This window comes from Streptopelia decaocto (genome assembly GCF_964273445.1).
Source record: "Streptopelia decaocto genome assembly, chromosome: 5".
Classification (NCBI taxonomy): domain Eukaryota; kingdom Metazoa; phylum Chordata; class Aves; order Columbiformes; family Columbidae; genus Streptopelia; species Streptopelia decaocto.
The window spans coordinates 21,470,980-21,488,984 of NC_138659.1; the positions used below are offsets into that span (position 1 = coordinate 21,470,980).

Below are 18,005 nucleotides of genomic sequence, written 5' to 3' on the forward strand. Positions count from 1 at the left end.
GGACAGAGCACTTTGAAACTATTTCTAATCCATGCATTAAGCTGTAATGCGAATAATATACACTCTCCTTTAAAAAATGGAAAATTATAGCAACAGTGTTTGAATATATTAACCAGTATGTCTCTTTTCTATCCACCATGCATGAACAGACTCATGTCTTTCACTAAGCCAAACCTTAACCTGTAGCTATAATTTTTAAAATTCTATTACATAGTCCAGTTTACAAAACTTACAATGAAGTTTATAAGATAAACAGTTCATTACTGCACCAAAACACATCTTGTGTAGATTCATATTGTCTTTGAAATTGAAAACCTTTTATTATCAGAAATAGCAACTCTGAAAAAAAAATCCTAAATTTTATTATGAATTGGGTTTTACTATTTTAAAGAGTGAAATAAAATTATCCTTGTTATTTTTCTCAGATCTAGGACACTGTTCCAACTGATGTTTTTCAGTAAAGTCCACCTTCACATATTAAGTTTAATGAGCACTAAGCTACATAAATATGAAGCTCAATTAGGCTGAGTCACAAATGAAATATTTCAAATGAGGAATTTTATTTCTGTGATCAAGATTTTAATCACAATATGTTGGTTCATGGACCAAGATCCTATGTTTGCTAATGGTATTGAAATACCATGGAGAAATCAGGATTTTCTTTTATGCAAGAATACAATTGTCATGGTAATTGTGAAGTGTTGGAGAGTAAAAACTTTCTCTGTCTAATATATAATATTCCAGTCTTATATATAATATTCCATGGTAACTGTATCACACCTCAGTATCAGTATCTACTGATACTATTTACATTGGACATTAAGTAAAAAGTATTTTCATAAAAGTGAACATTGGTAATTTTAATAGTTATTATCTTAATTGTGAATTTCCTTGCTATTTAATTTTGATAGTATTTTTTTAAACAGGGAAATTTTTAACAGAAGAAGTTGAAAGTAAAGAAATTCTGAAAAACTCTATGGGCCTATCTAGGTTCTACTATAGTTGATTTATGGCAATTTTACTTAAATTTTGAAAAATTAAATGACAAACACTTCTATTACTTCTTGCCAAAAGAACTGAAAGCACTCCCAAAATACCATGTCCATGAATGCATGAAACATTGATGAGTGAAACCAGTGGGATTTTTTCAATGTTGAAATAGGAGTTCACCGAATGGCTTTGGAAAGTCTTTTCAAAAACAGAAATATCAAGTAAATGTTTAATTGCCTTCAGACTTTTATAAATACCACCTCTGCAGGCAGTTAAGTGAGCTGATTATGTTTATCATGACCACGAATCATAATGGATAAGACATTCAGCTTTTTAAGTTAAATGTCTTTTTATGTTCATGGGGTGGAACCGAGTGGACTACTGGCAACTGGAAGCTCTAGTTTACTTGAAGTGGGCTACTTCTCTCTGAATATCAGCTCTTTAAAGACTAGTCATCTAGTCCAAGTCTAGGCTTCTGCTCTAATCACTCTTCAGAACAATTAGCCACAAAATTGTTCTTTAAAACACCTCACAGTGAAGGAAAAACATAAAGTCAATTCAAGTTTCTTTTGTTGAACTATTACAAGGTTAGAAGGAGTAAATATGAAGAAAGATACAACAAAACTGTAATCATAAACCTGGTATTACTACTCAGCATATGCTGTAATCAAAATGTGTTACTGAAGATAGTATTGTCAGCTATGGGCTTCCATTTTAATAGGATACAGTCCAGTATTTATTAAAATAAGCAAGGATTATATTGAAAAACCACTGTGTCATCACATGAGCTAAAACTGGCTTTTTTCATGCTGAGCATCTGATAGTAAACAGGCTTTCACAACAACCATCATGCACTGACAGGTCAGCCAAGTTTTCACAGTAGTACACAACAGAGACATACATCATTTTTAGAAAGGTATATCTCTGAATTTTGTCAAGTCTTTCTACTGTTCATTTTGTGTCAAAGTCATAGGGCAGCTGAGGAATGGATATAGTGTTGCCTAAGGTTATACTTCATACTTTTTTATACAGCTTTGTAGCAAATATGGCAAACTGTGCTTTCCAATCTAGTTAGCTTGATAACATACTCTGAAAGCAGCAGAACCCAGGAGGTGAAACTTAGAACCAGGTTTTAATGTAATGTAAATCAGTGTAACATTATTGACTCCAGATCCAGGGGATCTGCTTTTTATAGAAGCCAAGGTTTGATCCTACATTTAGGAATGCCCAGCTTAGTGGTGCTAGTGCTTCTAGCCATGATGACTTTATACCAGATGTCAGTATTTGCATCACCTGCAGTTTCCTTCTCTTGGTGTTTGTAACTATTCAAATTTGGACACTTTGCTTCTAAGGATATGTTTGTATAACCCAATGCAATGCCTCTCAGCAGGATTTATTACCTACGCTGGACAACTTATTAAAGCAGTTATACAGCTTCCAGTACTCAGGTAGCTTAGACATCTTTGCATACCACTTCATTGTGCTGCACTGATCATGTTTTCTTTACATATATATGTATCATAGCATAAATGAAATTATCCAGATGCCCACCTGGGATCTGGATAATGATGGCAGTGTTTTAAAAGTCACTCACCCTAGCATTTCTGTGTCTTTTTTTTTTTTTTTTCAAAATTTTCTGCCTCACCTGGTTTAAGCATCCTAGGACTACTTATACATTTGCTGTAATATAAAAAAAATCCCTTTTTTTTTTTTTGTTTTAATGCAAATAGGTTTTGTTTTCTTGCTTGCTCCCCACCCCAAGTTCCCAAGTTTCACATGTAGATCCAATTTATATTGTTTCATATTGATTTATAACTCATCATTCCAGGTACCCTACTAATAGTTTTCTTTTCTTTCCTTTTCTTTTCTTTTCTTTTCTTTTCTTTTCTTTTCTTTTCTTTTCTTTTCTTTTCTTTTCTTTTCTTTTCTTTTCTTTTCTTTTCTTTTCTTTTCTTTTCTTTTCTTTTCTTTTCTTTTCTTTTCTTTTCTTTTCTTTTCTTTTCTTCTTTTCTTTTCCATGTGTTTTAGGGTCTGCCTGGCCCACCAGGTGAAAAGGGTGAAAATGGTGATGTGGGCCCAATGGTAAGACTTCTTCCCCACTGATCACTCTGGAAGCCATAAATATATTGTGAATTATTATCCTTTCTCTGTAGCGTACAATTTGATAAGCTACTCGTGAATTTGGTGCCTGAGTATGACATATTTTGTGTAACATAAACTCTGGGATTTACTTTGTATTCTCACATCTATCCTTCTCATCTTTAATATCAAGATTTATGTCACTTGAGCAAAGAGTAGGTAGCAAAGCAGATTCTATGTGTGTCTGAGACAGGAGAGCGACAAGCAGGTTCAAGGAAGAAAGAAAAAAGGAGAGACCACTGCATCAGAGAGTTTGGAGCTGCTTTTCTGGTATTCAAGGCATTGCACCTTAGCTTTAGGTAGCTGCAGGCCAGAAGATGGTAAACAGTATTTGGCTATGTTTGCTCTGTTTCTCTGGGTGGTCTGAAGACTACATTTTCCAACTGTTTATGCTGTTGACAGAATGCCTCTGGGCTGGTCCTGACTCAAATGCAAGCTATCTTCAGTATCCATTTGCCTCCAACACCCTATGGCAAGCCTGGATGCTTTATTATTGTCCATCTGTAGGCACCATGGTACAGTACTGTCACATGGCTCTTACCAGACATATAAGCTATGCCAGGGTATTTGCACAGTGGAATGGGTTTGCAGGTAACCTGCAGGGAAAGTACAATGCAGGAAACCAACCCTCAGGAGTCCTAAGCATGAGATCATTTCCAGCTCAGGTACTGTGTAACGTAGCCTGGATCCCCTTGTGAACTCATGCAATTGGGCATCAATCTGGCCCTTCTGTTTCTGTAGCACTGTGAAAATTAAAACTCGTCTACAGACTGAGCATATTATTTTTCAATGGATTTATTCTTTATCATTGTAACTATTTCAAATTGTTTCCTTGATGCAGGGTCCACCTGGCCCTCCAGGTCCAAGAGGTCCCCAGGGTCCTAATGGAGCTGATGTAAGAACTAACATTTTTTTGTTTCTCTCAGTAATTCAGTAATAACCACTACATTTGGGATAATTATATCTGGGATAACTAACATTTTTATCATTGTAGGGTCCTCAAGGTCCCCCAGGCTCAATTGGCTCAGTTGGAGGTGTTGGTGAAAAGGTAAGCAGTGATTATAATGTCCTAGAAAGAGAAAACATTGGAACAGAAATATAAATATACCTTTTGATTCTTCTTCAGAGCGATACAGATATATTGCAATTCCCAAATATCCTTCATTGACCTAGTCTTTGTTAATAGTGATACAATAGCTATACTCCTAATGGCTGACTTACTACAACTGGTCTTTTTATTTCATGTTTTACATCACAACAATATTTAACAATGAGAGGAAAGAGTTTTGGAGCAGAAAAGGTCATTCTCAGGTGAAGGATTAAATTAAGTTTATGGTTGTTTCCTTAACTAAATAGTTTGATGCCTGCAGTAACATTACTGGCTTCAAGTGGTTTTCATTTTATAGTGGTGTAGGTTAGAATATCATATAGCCTTCTAACTGGAACATAAAGAATATAAGCTATTATCTAATGTATCAGTGGTAAATATATCTGTGAGGTGAAGCAGACCTGAAGCATCAATATGTATCTCTGCCTTATACAGATAGATACAGTTCAAATAAAGTAAAAGGTCTGAGGATGTTTTGTGGTAGTTGAAAACCTAAGATTGGTGCTATATGACATTCACTCATTAAATTTATTTTCATTGCTATTTTCAATTCTCTGTTCAGAAAACTTCCTACCAGTATATGGGGTAGGGTTTTGTTTTGATTTCATATCTTAACCAAAGAACATGTCAGATATATCTTCCTTTTACTTAAAGGAAAGATATTGTATGCAATAGACATAATGGATTCTTGCATGTGATTCATTTGAATCAGCAGTATAGACTACTATTAAATGTTGAGCAAACACAAAATTCAAAAGAGAGTCTCTTGAAATTCTTATTTTCGTTCATTTTACTAAGTTAGATGACCTCAGCCATATCTTGCATGTAAGCATAAAAGCATTTTGCTGTGAAGTTACCGATTTAATATGAATCTTTTCTTTAACTTTGGATTTGGAAAGAAGATTTTGAAAGGAGCATAAGGTGACGGAAACAGAATAGAAATACATTGCAGGCAACTGTATAAATAAATTACTGAGAAACTAAGTAGATTGCTCCTTGAGTATTTAAATATTTGCCAGAGAATATCATATATATTCAATGAAACACTGATGTCAATGAATCCTAGAACAGACATCCCTAGGAATGTTAGGACTGGTAGTTTTTCAGAAAGCTTACCATATTGATAACTTTTCAGAATATGAAGTGAGTTTTCCCCTTTTCTTCCTGTCCCATCAGATAATTAAATGGCCAGGTACCTCTTCCCTCATCTTCCTCATACACCATTACTGAACTTCAGCACTTCAGAAGCTTTAACTTCCATTCCCTTTCCTTTGTCCACGTAGTCTCTTCGAGACAATGTACCAGTATTGTACCTTTAGGTAAAAATCCATCAGATCTATGAATTTACAAATAATGACTCAAGTACTAGGTCAGTCAAAATCACTTATATTTGTCATGATCCTCTTCTTGGCCACTGTCCAAAAGAACATCACTCTGCTTCACAGACCTTATAGGTATTCTTTCTTTTCACAAGATAACGAAGTTGCCATTTTCCCAGGATTATTTGTATGACTAATAATAATTATTAAAAAATTGTAAAAATCTGCAGATCACCCTACATTATCTCACAAGCTTCTTGTTCTCCTGTGATAACAAAAGATCTTTCTTATGATGCTCTTCAATATTATTGACATCTACCATCAAAATTTGGTTGTTTTTTTCACTAAAATGTCTTTAAATAACCCTTCACTTATATTAGGGCCATGTCCAATGGAACCACAAACTTCTTATCAGTATGATCAAACTATTCTTATAATAGAATCTTAAGATGTTTCAAAAAAATTGCCAGTGCTCTGGGATGTGGTGAAGAGAGTAATAGAATAATGTAATACAATATATGGCTTGATGGAAAAATATCCTACTTTGTCTTTTGAGATCAAAGGGTACTTAGCCCAAGCAGATGAAAGTATTAACTTTATACTGTAGATTTTTCATGGTAGCACTGTCATGTCTTGAGCTGACGGTGTTTCATTGCATTCCCTATGTCTCAGGATGTGGCTCTGTGCATCAACTCACCCCTTGACAGCAGTGGCATTCTCATGTCTTTGCTCTTTTTTACCCAAAATTGCATAAGACATAAAAAAACCCCATGATGCCCTCCTGCTTGATTTCATTATTAACAAGGATATTCCCTCTAATCTCCCAAGTTTGTGACATTGTTCCTCCAGCCTATCTTAAGAGAGGGCTTGACATCATGAAGAGCTGCAGGATTTGTTTTTCTCTCTGGGAAGAGTGCCAAAAATGTGTCTGGGTGTAAGAGGTGGTAGAGATGGCAAAAAAGGTAATTGGAAAAAGAAAGTCTGTATGTTAGTGAAATACAGAAAAAGAAAAAAAAAAAGACACAGTGAGAAGAAAATTTTTTCCTGCAACTACTAGGATACCGAGTAAAATCTTGATTATGAGAATAGTACATCCAGGGTAGCACCCATTACATTCACTGCTAAAACAAAACAAAACAAAACAAAAAAAACAAACCAGAAAATAACAAACCACAAAACAAACACCCAGCACCTCCTTTGCTAACATTGTGGCCCATTGAAGTCAATAGGAATTTTGTCATTGGTTTCAGTCACCTCCTTAATCCTGTTCCATGATCAAATTATATTGCATTCATTTTTGTAAAAACATTGACTTACAGTGAACTCCTTATTCCTTTTTTTCTCCCTGTGACTCCTCTAAGTGATTTAGAATCCCTATTTGTGACAATCAGCCCACCAAATTTAATTCAAGAACATGAAAATCAGACTGTTTATCACTGGTTGTCATTTTTATTTCCTGTTGCTTACTTCCCACATTCTCTGCATTCACAGAGAGAAGCCTCCAAGTATATTATTTTGGAAGTTTTTATTTCTTCTAATTATTTTCCTCCTCTTCAAGTTTTAGTACATGCCAGTTTTTTTTCCTAGTTAGCATGCCTTCTTTTTTAATTTCATTTCCATTAAATGAGTTCTGCAAGCTTAGAAATCATAATGAGTTGTTTTGTCAGGAGGAGTTTCTGCAATGGGAAGACAGTTCATGCTTTTAAACAAAACATGCATTTTCTTTTTCCCTTCCCATATATTTTTTCCCACTGTTTTTCTTGTTATGTCAGCATGCATTGGCCTCTGCATCCCTTTCAGGAAAGACATATCATGCTACAGGTAACGCAGTGCAGTGTGAATTATAGTGGAAAAACATTCTGGCATCTTCCCTGTCACTGTTGGGGAGTGAAATAGATTTGCTCACTTTCATATTTGAATGGTTAGACTAGGAGATTTTTTGTCATTAATATGGGGGTTTCAAAGCCCCCTTCTGGCAATGTATAAACATTTTTTGTCACAATTAGTGCCAGTATTTTTAACTAGCTTGTTGTTTCCTCTGCTGTACACACAAAGGCCTAAATGTTCAAAGACATCTCACTACAAATGTGCATGTAGCCTTGCATTATTAATGCCTGGTCTAGACATCTTGAGACACTCAACTAGAACCACTTAAATCCAGCTTCTACCTAGAGATATTTCTCTTTCTTGTGTTTATAATTAAGAAAAAGCAGAAAACCAAAATGTATCAACACATGCTTATCTCTTATTTGATATAAAAGGCAGATATTCTAAATACCCAGTAAGTTTCTCGTGACTTCTCAAAACTGGGCCTTAGATGTTTAATAACATCTAAGAATGTAAACCACAGAGAGGAAACAGAACAAGTAACATTAAACTCACACTTTTCTTCCACAAAGACTAATAAAATAAATTTGCCTTTCTATTTTAGGGTAGTCTGTGATAACTGCACTGAGTACTGTGCCCTTCTTCCACTCTTCCTCCCTTCCACAGTATGTGTTAAACTGGCAGAGTCAGGGTAATGCACAATGAATGTCTGCAGAACCTAAGCATTGGTAGGTTAGGTAGCCTCTCAGAGTTTAGATCTGGTTTACTGTACGAAAAAGTTTGATGTTAGAAAACCATTACACTCATCTGGGTTTATGCTCATTCCCATTATATAATTCTAAAATAATTTTTAAAATAGTAGACTAATAAGGAGTCCAACACAGTAGACAAGTGAAATCAATAGTTTACATGTTCATTGAGTCATTGATTTATACTGCAGATGGAAGCGAGAGGACAAAATTGATTGAGTATTCTGGGGCTAAGTTTAAAAAATACGTCCGATAAAATTACACAGACATCTTGTTGTGTGCATGTCATTTTCTTCCACACACCTGTGTGCAGGCAGCTCCTAAGGTACTTAATCAAGGTATGCTTATGACAGTTTATGCTATCTGAATGTCTGTTCTAAAAATAACTTCTAATAACTTTACGTGACTCACTGACTGTGATCTCTTCTCATCTTTCTCCATCTCTCCAACATGCTTGTAAACATAAGCCCTCCCAAAAAAATATAGCACAGCTTTAGAATTTCTCAGTTAGTCCATACTACATATAACACAGTCACATATGCATATATATGTGGAACAATTTTTCTCTTTGTCTCTTTTGTGAGCATGGTAAAAAGGAGCAACTGAATCCTTTTCACAACCCAGACAGATGCATAGTTGCCCCTCATTCTTACAAAATAAATAACCATGTCCCAGAATATAACTGAAAGGTGGCAGCCTTCCATCGACTAGCTCTCTGTCTCTGTGCTTTATATGGACAGTTCTCAGGAACTGGTCATAATAAGAAAATAATAGTAAGAAAACCAAGACTTTTAAACTAGTGTCCTTAGCCTGATCGAAATCATTCTGCTTGCTTAATCCAAGGAGGTTTTCAGAATTAAACATGTCTGTGAAATGACATGATTCATAGTTTATAATATCTCTCTTTGCTTCTTGAAATTCTGTTGGAGTCTTTGCCTAAGAAAGACCATGCTAACCTGGTAACAAAAGAGGAAAAAATTCCTGAGGTGGAATAGATCTATTATTAGATCATAAAATCTATTAACCAAAAGAATATGATCTATTTCCCATGGAGAAGGTGCATCAGATCCTGAATCAATATCACTCTTACCAAAAAAGTAAAGAAAGGGCAAACAATAACTTAGAGGTTGCACAATTTTCAGTAGCTATAAATATACACTCTGTAAATATATATCAGCTACAATCTTCTGTATCAAAACATTGTTTAACTCCCTTAACAGCTGTCTAAAACCTAGTCCCTAATATTTGGAATATAAAAATCAGTGTCAGAAGAAACAAGGACTGCATACAGGAAAGTCACATTTTTTAAAGGAGCAATGATTTAGAAGTATAAATGTGAAGTGAAACTTTAACTGGTCTCATCTTTCACAGATGCCCTTTAAGGGGAACATCTTGACATTTTCTAGCCCTTTCCATTTTGCTGTCTTCCACACTGCTGCTTATTGGGGAGTCACTATGCACAGGGCTCATATAGGCTGCCTGCACCTGCCAGTTTCACCATGTCTGCTACAGCACAGAGCCCTGAGATCCCAGGAGCACAGTGCTCCCCTGCTGTCCCCAAGTATAGGCCATTGTGTCAGAGAAAGCCCATTTTTTCTCTTGTCGCATGATACCATAAAGTGAAGATGTATTTGTCACAGGAAGGGTAAACAGTGTATTACAAATCAGATGTGAATAATCATAAATTACAACATCATTTGGCAGAAAGGCAGAAAAAGAACTTACTCTCTGAGATGTTATGAAGGGGATTAATACTGGCATAAGTGCTTGTCAGGCAAGACTTGGTGCAGCTAATGTAGTTAGTACTGCAATGGGGACACCTGTTGAAGGGGTCTGTATTGTACACTCTGTTAGATACGTCTACTAACTTCAATAACATCAATTTGTTCGCTAATTCCAGACCTCATTCTCTGTTCCTACATAAATCTAAGTTGATTGATAGTAGGCTTGGACAAAAAAAAAAAACAATACTAATGATGCTGCAGATTCAGTAAACCCCATGCAGAGGATAAGGAAATTAAGATCATGAGTTTTCCTAGAAAACATATTTAATGCTTACTGACCTGAAGTATCCATTAGATTTTTCTTTTAAATAATGAATGCTGTATCACAGAAGCAAATTAAGTACTAAAAAGGATCATTAATTTTTAAGACTACTCTAAATCTAAGTATGTCTAGTAAAACATACCACAGTTTCTAAAGCAAATTCACCCTTTAAAAGTGCCCTTTCTAAAGGACATTTTAATATTGTTCCTAAAACTGTGGTTACCTGTTAATTATCCTATTCTGGAATTCAGTTGGGTATTCTGATCTTCTTCTATTCATCTAACATAATATTGACATTGGGCCAAATTCTGGTCCAGGTGAGGTCATCATGCTGCCATTAGCTTCTATGAAAAAACGTTCAGTATTCACACCATAAGATTTCATTAAAATTTATATTTTAAGATTTATACTTTTATAGTGTCTGCATGGAAATGACAGGCATTTATATTGTATTAATTAAATGGTCTTAGAATGAAGACGGTTATTCAGGTCATACAGGATATGAATGATAAACAAATTTATTCTAAATCTGCGTTTGAGTTCAGTGGAGGGGATGGGGTGACATACATTTTCAGCACTGAAGTGATCTTGTTTATAGGCATAATTATTGGCAAGGTTCATTTGGTTTGAAAAAATAATATATATGTATGTGGGGAAAAAAATCCCCCCATTAGCAGTTACATTGAGAAATCCTTTGGAATAAAAACACATGCTACTTATCTCAGCACTCCATGACAACCACAAAGCAGATTCTGTTATCCTTTCACAAACTCGTGTGTCTGTAATGCTAATAGCTAAATATTCTACTAACAGAGTATTTTTCTATAAAGGTTTATTTATCAGACCACTGAGCTAGAAAATAATCAGTCATAGCTAAACTTTAAAATCAACAATTGCAAAGACAGTCTTTGGGCGAATACCTGAGTATTAGCTCAAAGAGACTGAATTAACTTAAGTGTTCACTTTATAGTGTATAATCTTTGACTTGCACAGATTTTCTTCATATGGTGTTGTCCTCAAAGCCATGCATTTACTAAACCATTTCCATCACCAGTAAATACATAGCGTACACCTTTGTGGCCTGTGTGAAATTTTTGCTAACTGTTATGCTATTATTTTATCTTTATGTTTTTCTTCACATATTTTTTTTTTATTCTAACAGCAGCTGTGGCAATATCTTCATTCCAATGACATACATTTCCAATTAGTATTCTCTTATTTGTGGAAACTTGCTTCCAGGCAAAATGTATCTTCTAGAGAAAAAAATATACACAGTCAATATACTTCTTTGGCTTTTCTGTGACTAGAAACAAAGATGACAAAGAGGAAATTTGCAATATATGGGATAATAAAAGGGAAGATCTTTCAAAGCCCAAAGGGAGGGTTAGTCTCCCTGGCTCATGAAAGCTTAGTTTGATATATTCTCCCCAAAATTTCAGATTCTAGTTCTGCAAAACCATATGTAACTCAACCCTTTTTAGGCAGACCCAATAAAATACAGTTCTTGTGAGATGTTCACATGAATAAATGTGAGAAGAATAAATATGTAATAACAGAAGTAGATTAATAGAAATATTCTCCCTAATTACTCAACAACTTATCCTCACACATTTACAGGGTGAACCTGGAGAAGCTGGTAACCCTGGACCTCCTGGAGAATCGGGAACATCTGTGAGTATTTTGGTTTTGTCTTATTATTAACCCTTATTGCAGTGAACGAATGTAACTGTTAGTGCTTACTTTAGAAAGTATTTAATCAGGTTACTTGCCTACTTGTGTATGTCCTCTCTACATTTTCAGTGAAGAACGTATATCTTTAAAATACAATTTGTTTCTGTGTAATTATAGCCACATATTTTACTAACAGCTAGAGGACAAAACTGAAGACTTCCTAAAAGAGTACCTATTTTTATGTCCAAAAGTATTAACTTTGACATGCATGTTTCTCTCTCTGAAGACAGTTCATTGATGTAAACTGGGTGCAGGTGTTGGCACTTGATGTGAGATACACAGCTTTTCCAGGCTGAGGCCCTAATTTCCCCTTCACATGCCAGCATTTATTGAGGAGTAACATTGCCCAGGTCTGAAAAACAGTTTTGGCATTGTAACAGTATTTTCAGCTGTTCAATTTCCAGATGACGTTTTTGTGTTCATATGTTTTCTCCAGGGTCCAAAAGGTGAAAGGGGAGAAAAAGGTGAGGCTGGTCCACCTGGAGCAGCTGGACCACCAGGTGCTAAAGGACCTCCAGGTGATGATGGGCCTAAGGGTAACCCAGTAAGTGAGCTTAATAATTTTAACACAAAGCACTGTGAAGCCTTGCTGAAGTTGTGCTTCATATAGAACTGTATATAATTTCCTTAATTTGAACTAAATTCATTATATGCTTCATAAAATATTTGTGATGACTGCTACCTGCTTGTCAATGGATGACACATTCCTTATTTTTTTCCTGATTTTTTTAGGGCCCAGTTGGTTTTCCTGGAGATCCTGGTCCCCCTGGAGAACCTGGTCCAGCTGTAAGTATACTTAAAAAACAGTTTTAGGTCTTAAGTCTTGGTTTTTAGTGAATTCTAGTTAACCCTGCCTCTTCCTTGTCTCGGGATGAGGTCTTGCCTGTAAGATTTGTTGCCTTTCTCTCCATATATATCTTAAGGCTTAAAAAAGTTTTAGAAATCTTTTAAAAAGTTTTGAAAGAGAATGCCATTAGGAATATGCTCTGTAGAAAAATAGTGCTCATATATTCATATGGAAAACTAAGTTATTTAATTTAGATTAATTTTCTTGTGAATTCTGTAGGGTCAAGATGGTGTTGGTGGAGAGAAGGGTGAAGACGGTGATCCTGGTCAACCTGTGAGTTGTTTCTGTCATATTATTTCAGCTCTGTGTTTTCTCATATGCTAAGAAAGTATCTTTTGCTGAATCAGCGGTTTCCATACATTCAAATTCTTAAAAATATTCTCTAAGCAGATGCTTTTCCTATTATACTGAAAAATATCTATTTCCTTGAAGAGATAGAACTGCCCGTATTATAGTAACAATCAGAAGCAAGAGTTCCATTTCTTTTAGCAGTAGAAACAAATGATGTGTTAAGGATTTTTTGACTACTGAGGAGCACTAAAAGCACTCAGGGCAGTTCTGAGCACAAGAAAGGAATGCAGCCAAATAATCTTCATTAGCTGACCTGATGAAATGAAGCAAGATCTTGATGTTTCTGTTTTAAGAAAGTTAACAAGTATCTGAGCAATACTCACATTAAGCGCCAAATTTCTTATATTTCTGTGGATTCACATATTAAAGCATCATTCATCTTTATTTATTTTTTTAATTGCAAAAATATAGAGTTTCCATTTTGGAAAGGCTATTTCTAGCTCTGGAATTTTTTATTATGAGGGAACTATGCTATACAGTACTGCTTGAAAATAAAAAATGCTAGTACATTGAACAAATGGTTGGAAGTAAGTTATAAACTGGGCTTTACCTGCAAACTTCACGAATTACTATCTGTATATCTTACTTAACAGTAAGTACTTTTAGAGTATTGTGTTCCTGAAGAAAAGCTTACCAAACTGTTCAGCAGCCTTGAAATACTTTAGAGTATCACAGCTTACCAAGATGGACTAGCCAAATGTGGCAGCTAACTCACAGATGCTGGTGAACAATTTCAGCAAAAGTAATGACTTCAGCACCTGAGAAAGCAAGAAACTTGCTAATGGAGTTAGGCAGTGGGCTGACTCTATGGCTGTGTGGTACTTCTGTGCAGCCATTTTCTGGTCTGAGATGTTTTGTTGAAAACAAGAAGAGAAAAAAGGAACAACTGAACTTTGTACAGTAACAAAAATTGTTAAAACCACCTTAACAAAAGATTTGTTGAATAAGCAGATATACTTCTGTCTGTGTATTTATGGTACTTACTTTCTGCCCACTGAAAGGGGTCAACGTGTAACATTGTTGTTGCATTTAGTAGAGATAATTACTTTATTTGTTACTGCTGACCCTATCCTTTTCCACTGCAGGGTCCACCAGGCCCTTCAGGTGAAGCTGGCCCACCTGGTCCACCTGGAAAAAGGGTAAGTAATTTCTCATTTTCTCTTGTATGTCTCTTTCTGAAGCATTATGTTCTATAGAATTTCAGCTACTTGCTTTCCATTTTGTGACATTCACCTATGATGTTTGAAGTTTCGTTTAAGTAATGCAATGGGAGAAATTAAAAAATAGCAGAGAAAACCCTTTAACATGGGTTACATGGAACATGAGAACAAAAATACATAGAGAAGAATATATTCTTCATTTAGAAATGCACTTTTTCTTTTAATCCACATGAATTCAGTGACTGCTAGGTTAAGAATTCAGTGTCTGCTGAATTAGTCTGCTAATAGGAGTGATTATTCCAGTAATACAAGACATCATCCTCAGGCACATGACTGCTGGCAGGAAGCAGGAATAACGTGTCTTTAGCCTCTGAAATAAAATAATTTCAATGGAGCTTTTGTGCAAACCTGTGTCATCTCCTCTGCATACAAAATTAACAAGCAGACTTTTCTGTAACTTATGAAGCCATTCCAGTATTTCTAAAGTCTTTGACACTTCACAGGCTTTACAAATAGCTAATCAAAAGCAGTAAACAATGTTACACTTGCAGAACTGTAGTAAATACGTCAACATTTAGGTCTGCTTCAGAGAGCAATTAGATCCAGTTTTTACACTTGAAAAAATAAGGGAAGGGGCATCATTAAATGTAAGCTGAGAGGTATTTAACAAAATGTGTTAAATTGCTCTATTTAATAGGCTTGAGTGAACTGACAAGCCTAATTAGTTTTATCTATTTTACATAATAATCTCTTTGCTCCACCAACTTACAAAACATTTATAATACTGTAAATGATTATAGTGGCATTAGCAATCTTATCAGTAGAACTGAAATATGGCTTGGTTGAATATTAGCAATTAGTATGTTTGTTCAACATCCAATTAAAACTCCCTACTTTATTATACAGAAAGGCAGTAGCTCATTCCTAACAGATGGAATATATTGCATTGATTGTACCTAGACAAAAAACACTTTAGAAACACAAATGTCACATCACCTGTGGTTTGACACGTTTCCAATTTAGGGAAAATGTATGTCTAAATATTGCCAAGTAAACCCATTCCTGAATTCTGAAGAAAACATTTTGTAGACTCAGATTCTACATTACCTGAGTACCTGCATGTTTTAAGCTTATAGAGAGTCTGTATTGCATTGACATTATAGCAGAGAGAAACAGAGAAGGATTGAAAACTTCATACTTTGCTGGTAGAATGAACACAAAAAATACTCTTCATTAGTTTTCATCAGTTGTATGGTAGAATCAATTTCAACAAAAAGCCCTATCAAGCATCCTTTAATCCGAATTAAGAAGGACATACCATTTCAGTAGTAATACTGCTGTCTACGGAGGTGCAGCTCTGGCTATACTAGTAGAAAGTGACATTTCACCCCATTTTTTGTTTTTCTGTCTCTCAACAAGCTGGCAGTGCTCAGGATTCATACTTTTAAATCTGTTCCCTTGAAATCCTCAGCTGTCCAGTCTTCTTCCTTATTCTGTTATTCACTTTCATTCTCCTCTTCCCCTCTATTTTGGAACTGACCTGAACTCGGTTTCCCTGCCAAGTCTTCTGAAATTATGCTTACTACCAGGTTTCAGAGTTTTGAGCCATCTGCATTTAGTATTGCGGGTTGCAAACAGGTTCCCCTAGCTTTCCCTGGGAAGCAAATTCTAGGGAAAGACATGGACATGAATACAGTTTCCCCATTGTTATCTAAGAGAACTCAGCTACAGATAAATAGTTAGAGTGACATTCAACTATCAAGTGAAGACCAATAATAAACTATTTTTCCTAGTTACAGATGGATAACAGTAAAAAGATTACTATTAGTTGGTGAGATAAGCAAATACCAAAACTGTGTTACTGTGGTGCTTTACAGGCTTTGACAATAAATACCAGTGCCTTGCAGACTGAGCAAGGGTCTCATGGCCAAGCAGTACCTGTCAGAACAATAAGCCTTTTCCTACTCTGAGGAGGTAAAATTGACTAGCATGCTCATTAGCATCTAGCTCAAGTCTAAATCAAAATAAAAGGTTAAATTTATGGATGAAACAAAAATGGTTCATTAGAACATCCACAGAATGTGTACCCTAATTAATATATTACTTCTCAGACCTAACAATTGCTCTCTCTTCCAAAAAAAAATTAAGAAAACGTTTACTTGGTTAGTTGCCCTTATGGACAATGTTGAATAACTTAGAAAAAAAGGAAATGTTTCTGTGAAAGAGATTTTTTTTTTTCTATTTTGGCTACAGTATCATGCTACCTCTGCAGGGTGCACAGACCACTTGAAATTATGCTGTTTTTTCTGTGTTGATTGCAAATACACAGTACACCTAACAATATGCCAGGTCCTTATCTGAACAGACTGATGAAATGTAGCAATGGTTTTGTGTTGGAAATCATATTTTTAGTCACATGACAGACAGCTATAATCAACAGTTTAAATTATTCTAATAAAATTCTGAAATATGGAAGAGCAGGCATAAATGTTCAGTTGGTTCACGTAACAAAAATTGAGGATGATTTTGTTTCTGTGTGAGTTGTTTTTTCTTCTCAGTTCTGCATAAAATGTATCAAGACAATATGTCCAAACTTAAAGTGTAATGATCATAAAAATCACCATGGCGGCTATGGTGGTGAGGGTTGAGAGCCATTCATTAATTCAAAACTATTGTTGTTGGTATCTTTTATGTCAGTTAAAATTTACCAGACACTCCAACAACTCAAGTGTGGGAAGGTAAGATAAATAATAATTAGCATTGTTTCTCTGTGGAAGCACCATCTGTGCCATGGCAGCAATCACAGCCTGTCAGAAACAGCAGTTCCTTTAGCTGCTTTATGCTCAGTGCAGCATTGGCACGGTTTGATAATGAACGCACCCCCTTTGTTTAGCAATCATGATTCATTGTATTTGTAATTTAGTGATCACAGTGTTTTTAGCCCTGCTAATTCATGCTGCAGCTGCATTTCTAGATTATGCAAAAACCATATTTCTCAAATACAAGCTATCACACATACACCTTTTCAGTTTCTTAGGTGGGGTGGACTATAATCCATATGGGAACTTGAGTGCCAGGAATTTTCAAGCAGTAAGGACAATGGGCATGTAAATTAATTCATGTAAGAAAAAAACCCTCCTGTTTTTAAGAAGTTCTTGAGTTTATTTAAGTACCTGCTAATAATTTCTCTTTGTATCGCTGCAAACTGTGATCCACCCAACAAATCACAACCTACACAAAGATATCACCAGAGATTATTATTGGAACAGTGGTGATTTTAATTATTCTGCCTGTTTTAAAAGAGTCAGCAATTGCACCACACTGCCCAGGGCTTTTTATCTGCTCTGTATTTTGAAAAGATAAAATTAAGTCCTTTACCACTTGCAGCTCTTGAAAATACCAAAGAGAACAACCTGTTGATACCCACAACAAATGACCAAAGTCCACTGTGGGTGATTCAATTCATTTTGCATTACATTTGATGGAAAGCCTGAACTATCTCTGTTGGCCAAAAGGTTCATACCGTGCTGCAGATGTTCATTTCCACCCTGGAGAAAGCTTAATTTCAGAAGCAAATGCATGGTCCTTATATACATCTATGTAAAGAGTTATAAAATTAATATAAATTTCCAGGAATTAAATTAAAACTGGTGGAGTTACTCAAGGTATGTGCCAATAGAAGTGGACGGTGAACTATATTAGGCTATAAAATTTTTGGAGTAAATTCAGTTCTAGTAT

The 18,005-nt window shown here is 35.4% G+C and overlaps 1 protein-coding gene across 5 annotated transcripts in view; it reads left to right on the forward strand.

The window, feature by feature from the left end:
- Positions 1 to 18,005, forward strand: part of COL11A1 (collagen type XI alpha 1 chain) — a 148,088-nt gene that overhangs the window by 112,943 nt on the left and 17,140 nt on the right. For all 5 annotated transcript variants that reach the window (XM_082053671.1, XM_082053672.1, XM_082053673.1 and 2 more), the window contains 8 exons: positions 3,019 to 3,072; positions 3,971 to 4,024; positions 4,124 to 4,177; positions 11,796 to 11,849; positions 12,346 to 12,453; positions 12,642 to 12,695; positions 12,976 to 13,029; positions 14,193 to 14,246. In XM_082053671.1, the coding sequence (XP_081909797.1) occupies positions 3,019 to 3,072; positions 3,971 to 4,024; positions 4,124 to 4,177; positions 11,796 to 11,849; positions 12,346 to 12,453; positions 12,642 to 12,695; positions 12,976 to 13,029; positions 14,193 to 14,246 (486 nt within the window). The remainder of the gene's footprint in view (positions 1 to 3,018; positions 3,073 to 3,970; positions 4,025 to 4,123; positions 4,178 to 11,795; positions 11,850 to 12,345; positions 12,454 to 12,641; positions 12,696 to 12,975; positions 13,030 to 14,192; positions 14,247 to 18,005) is intronic.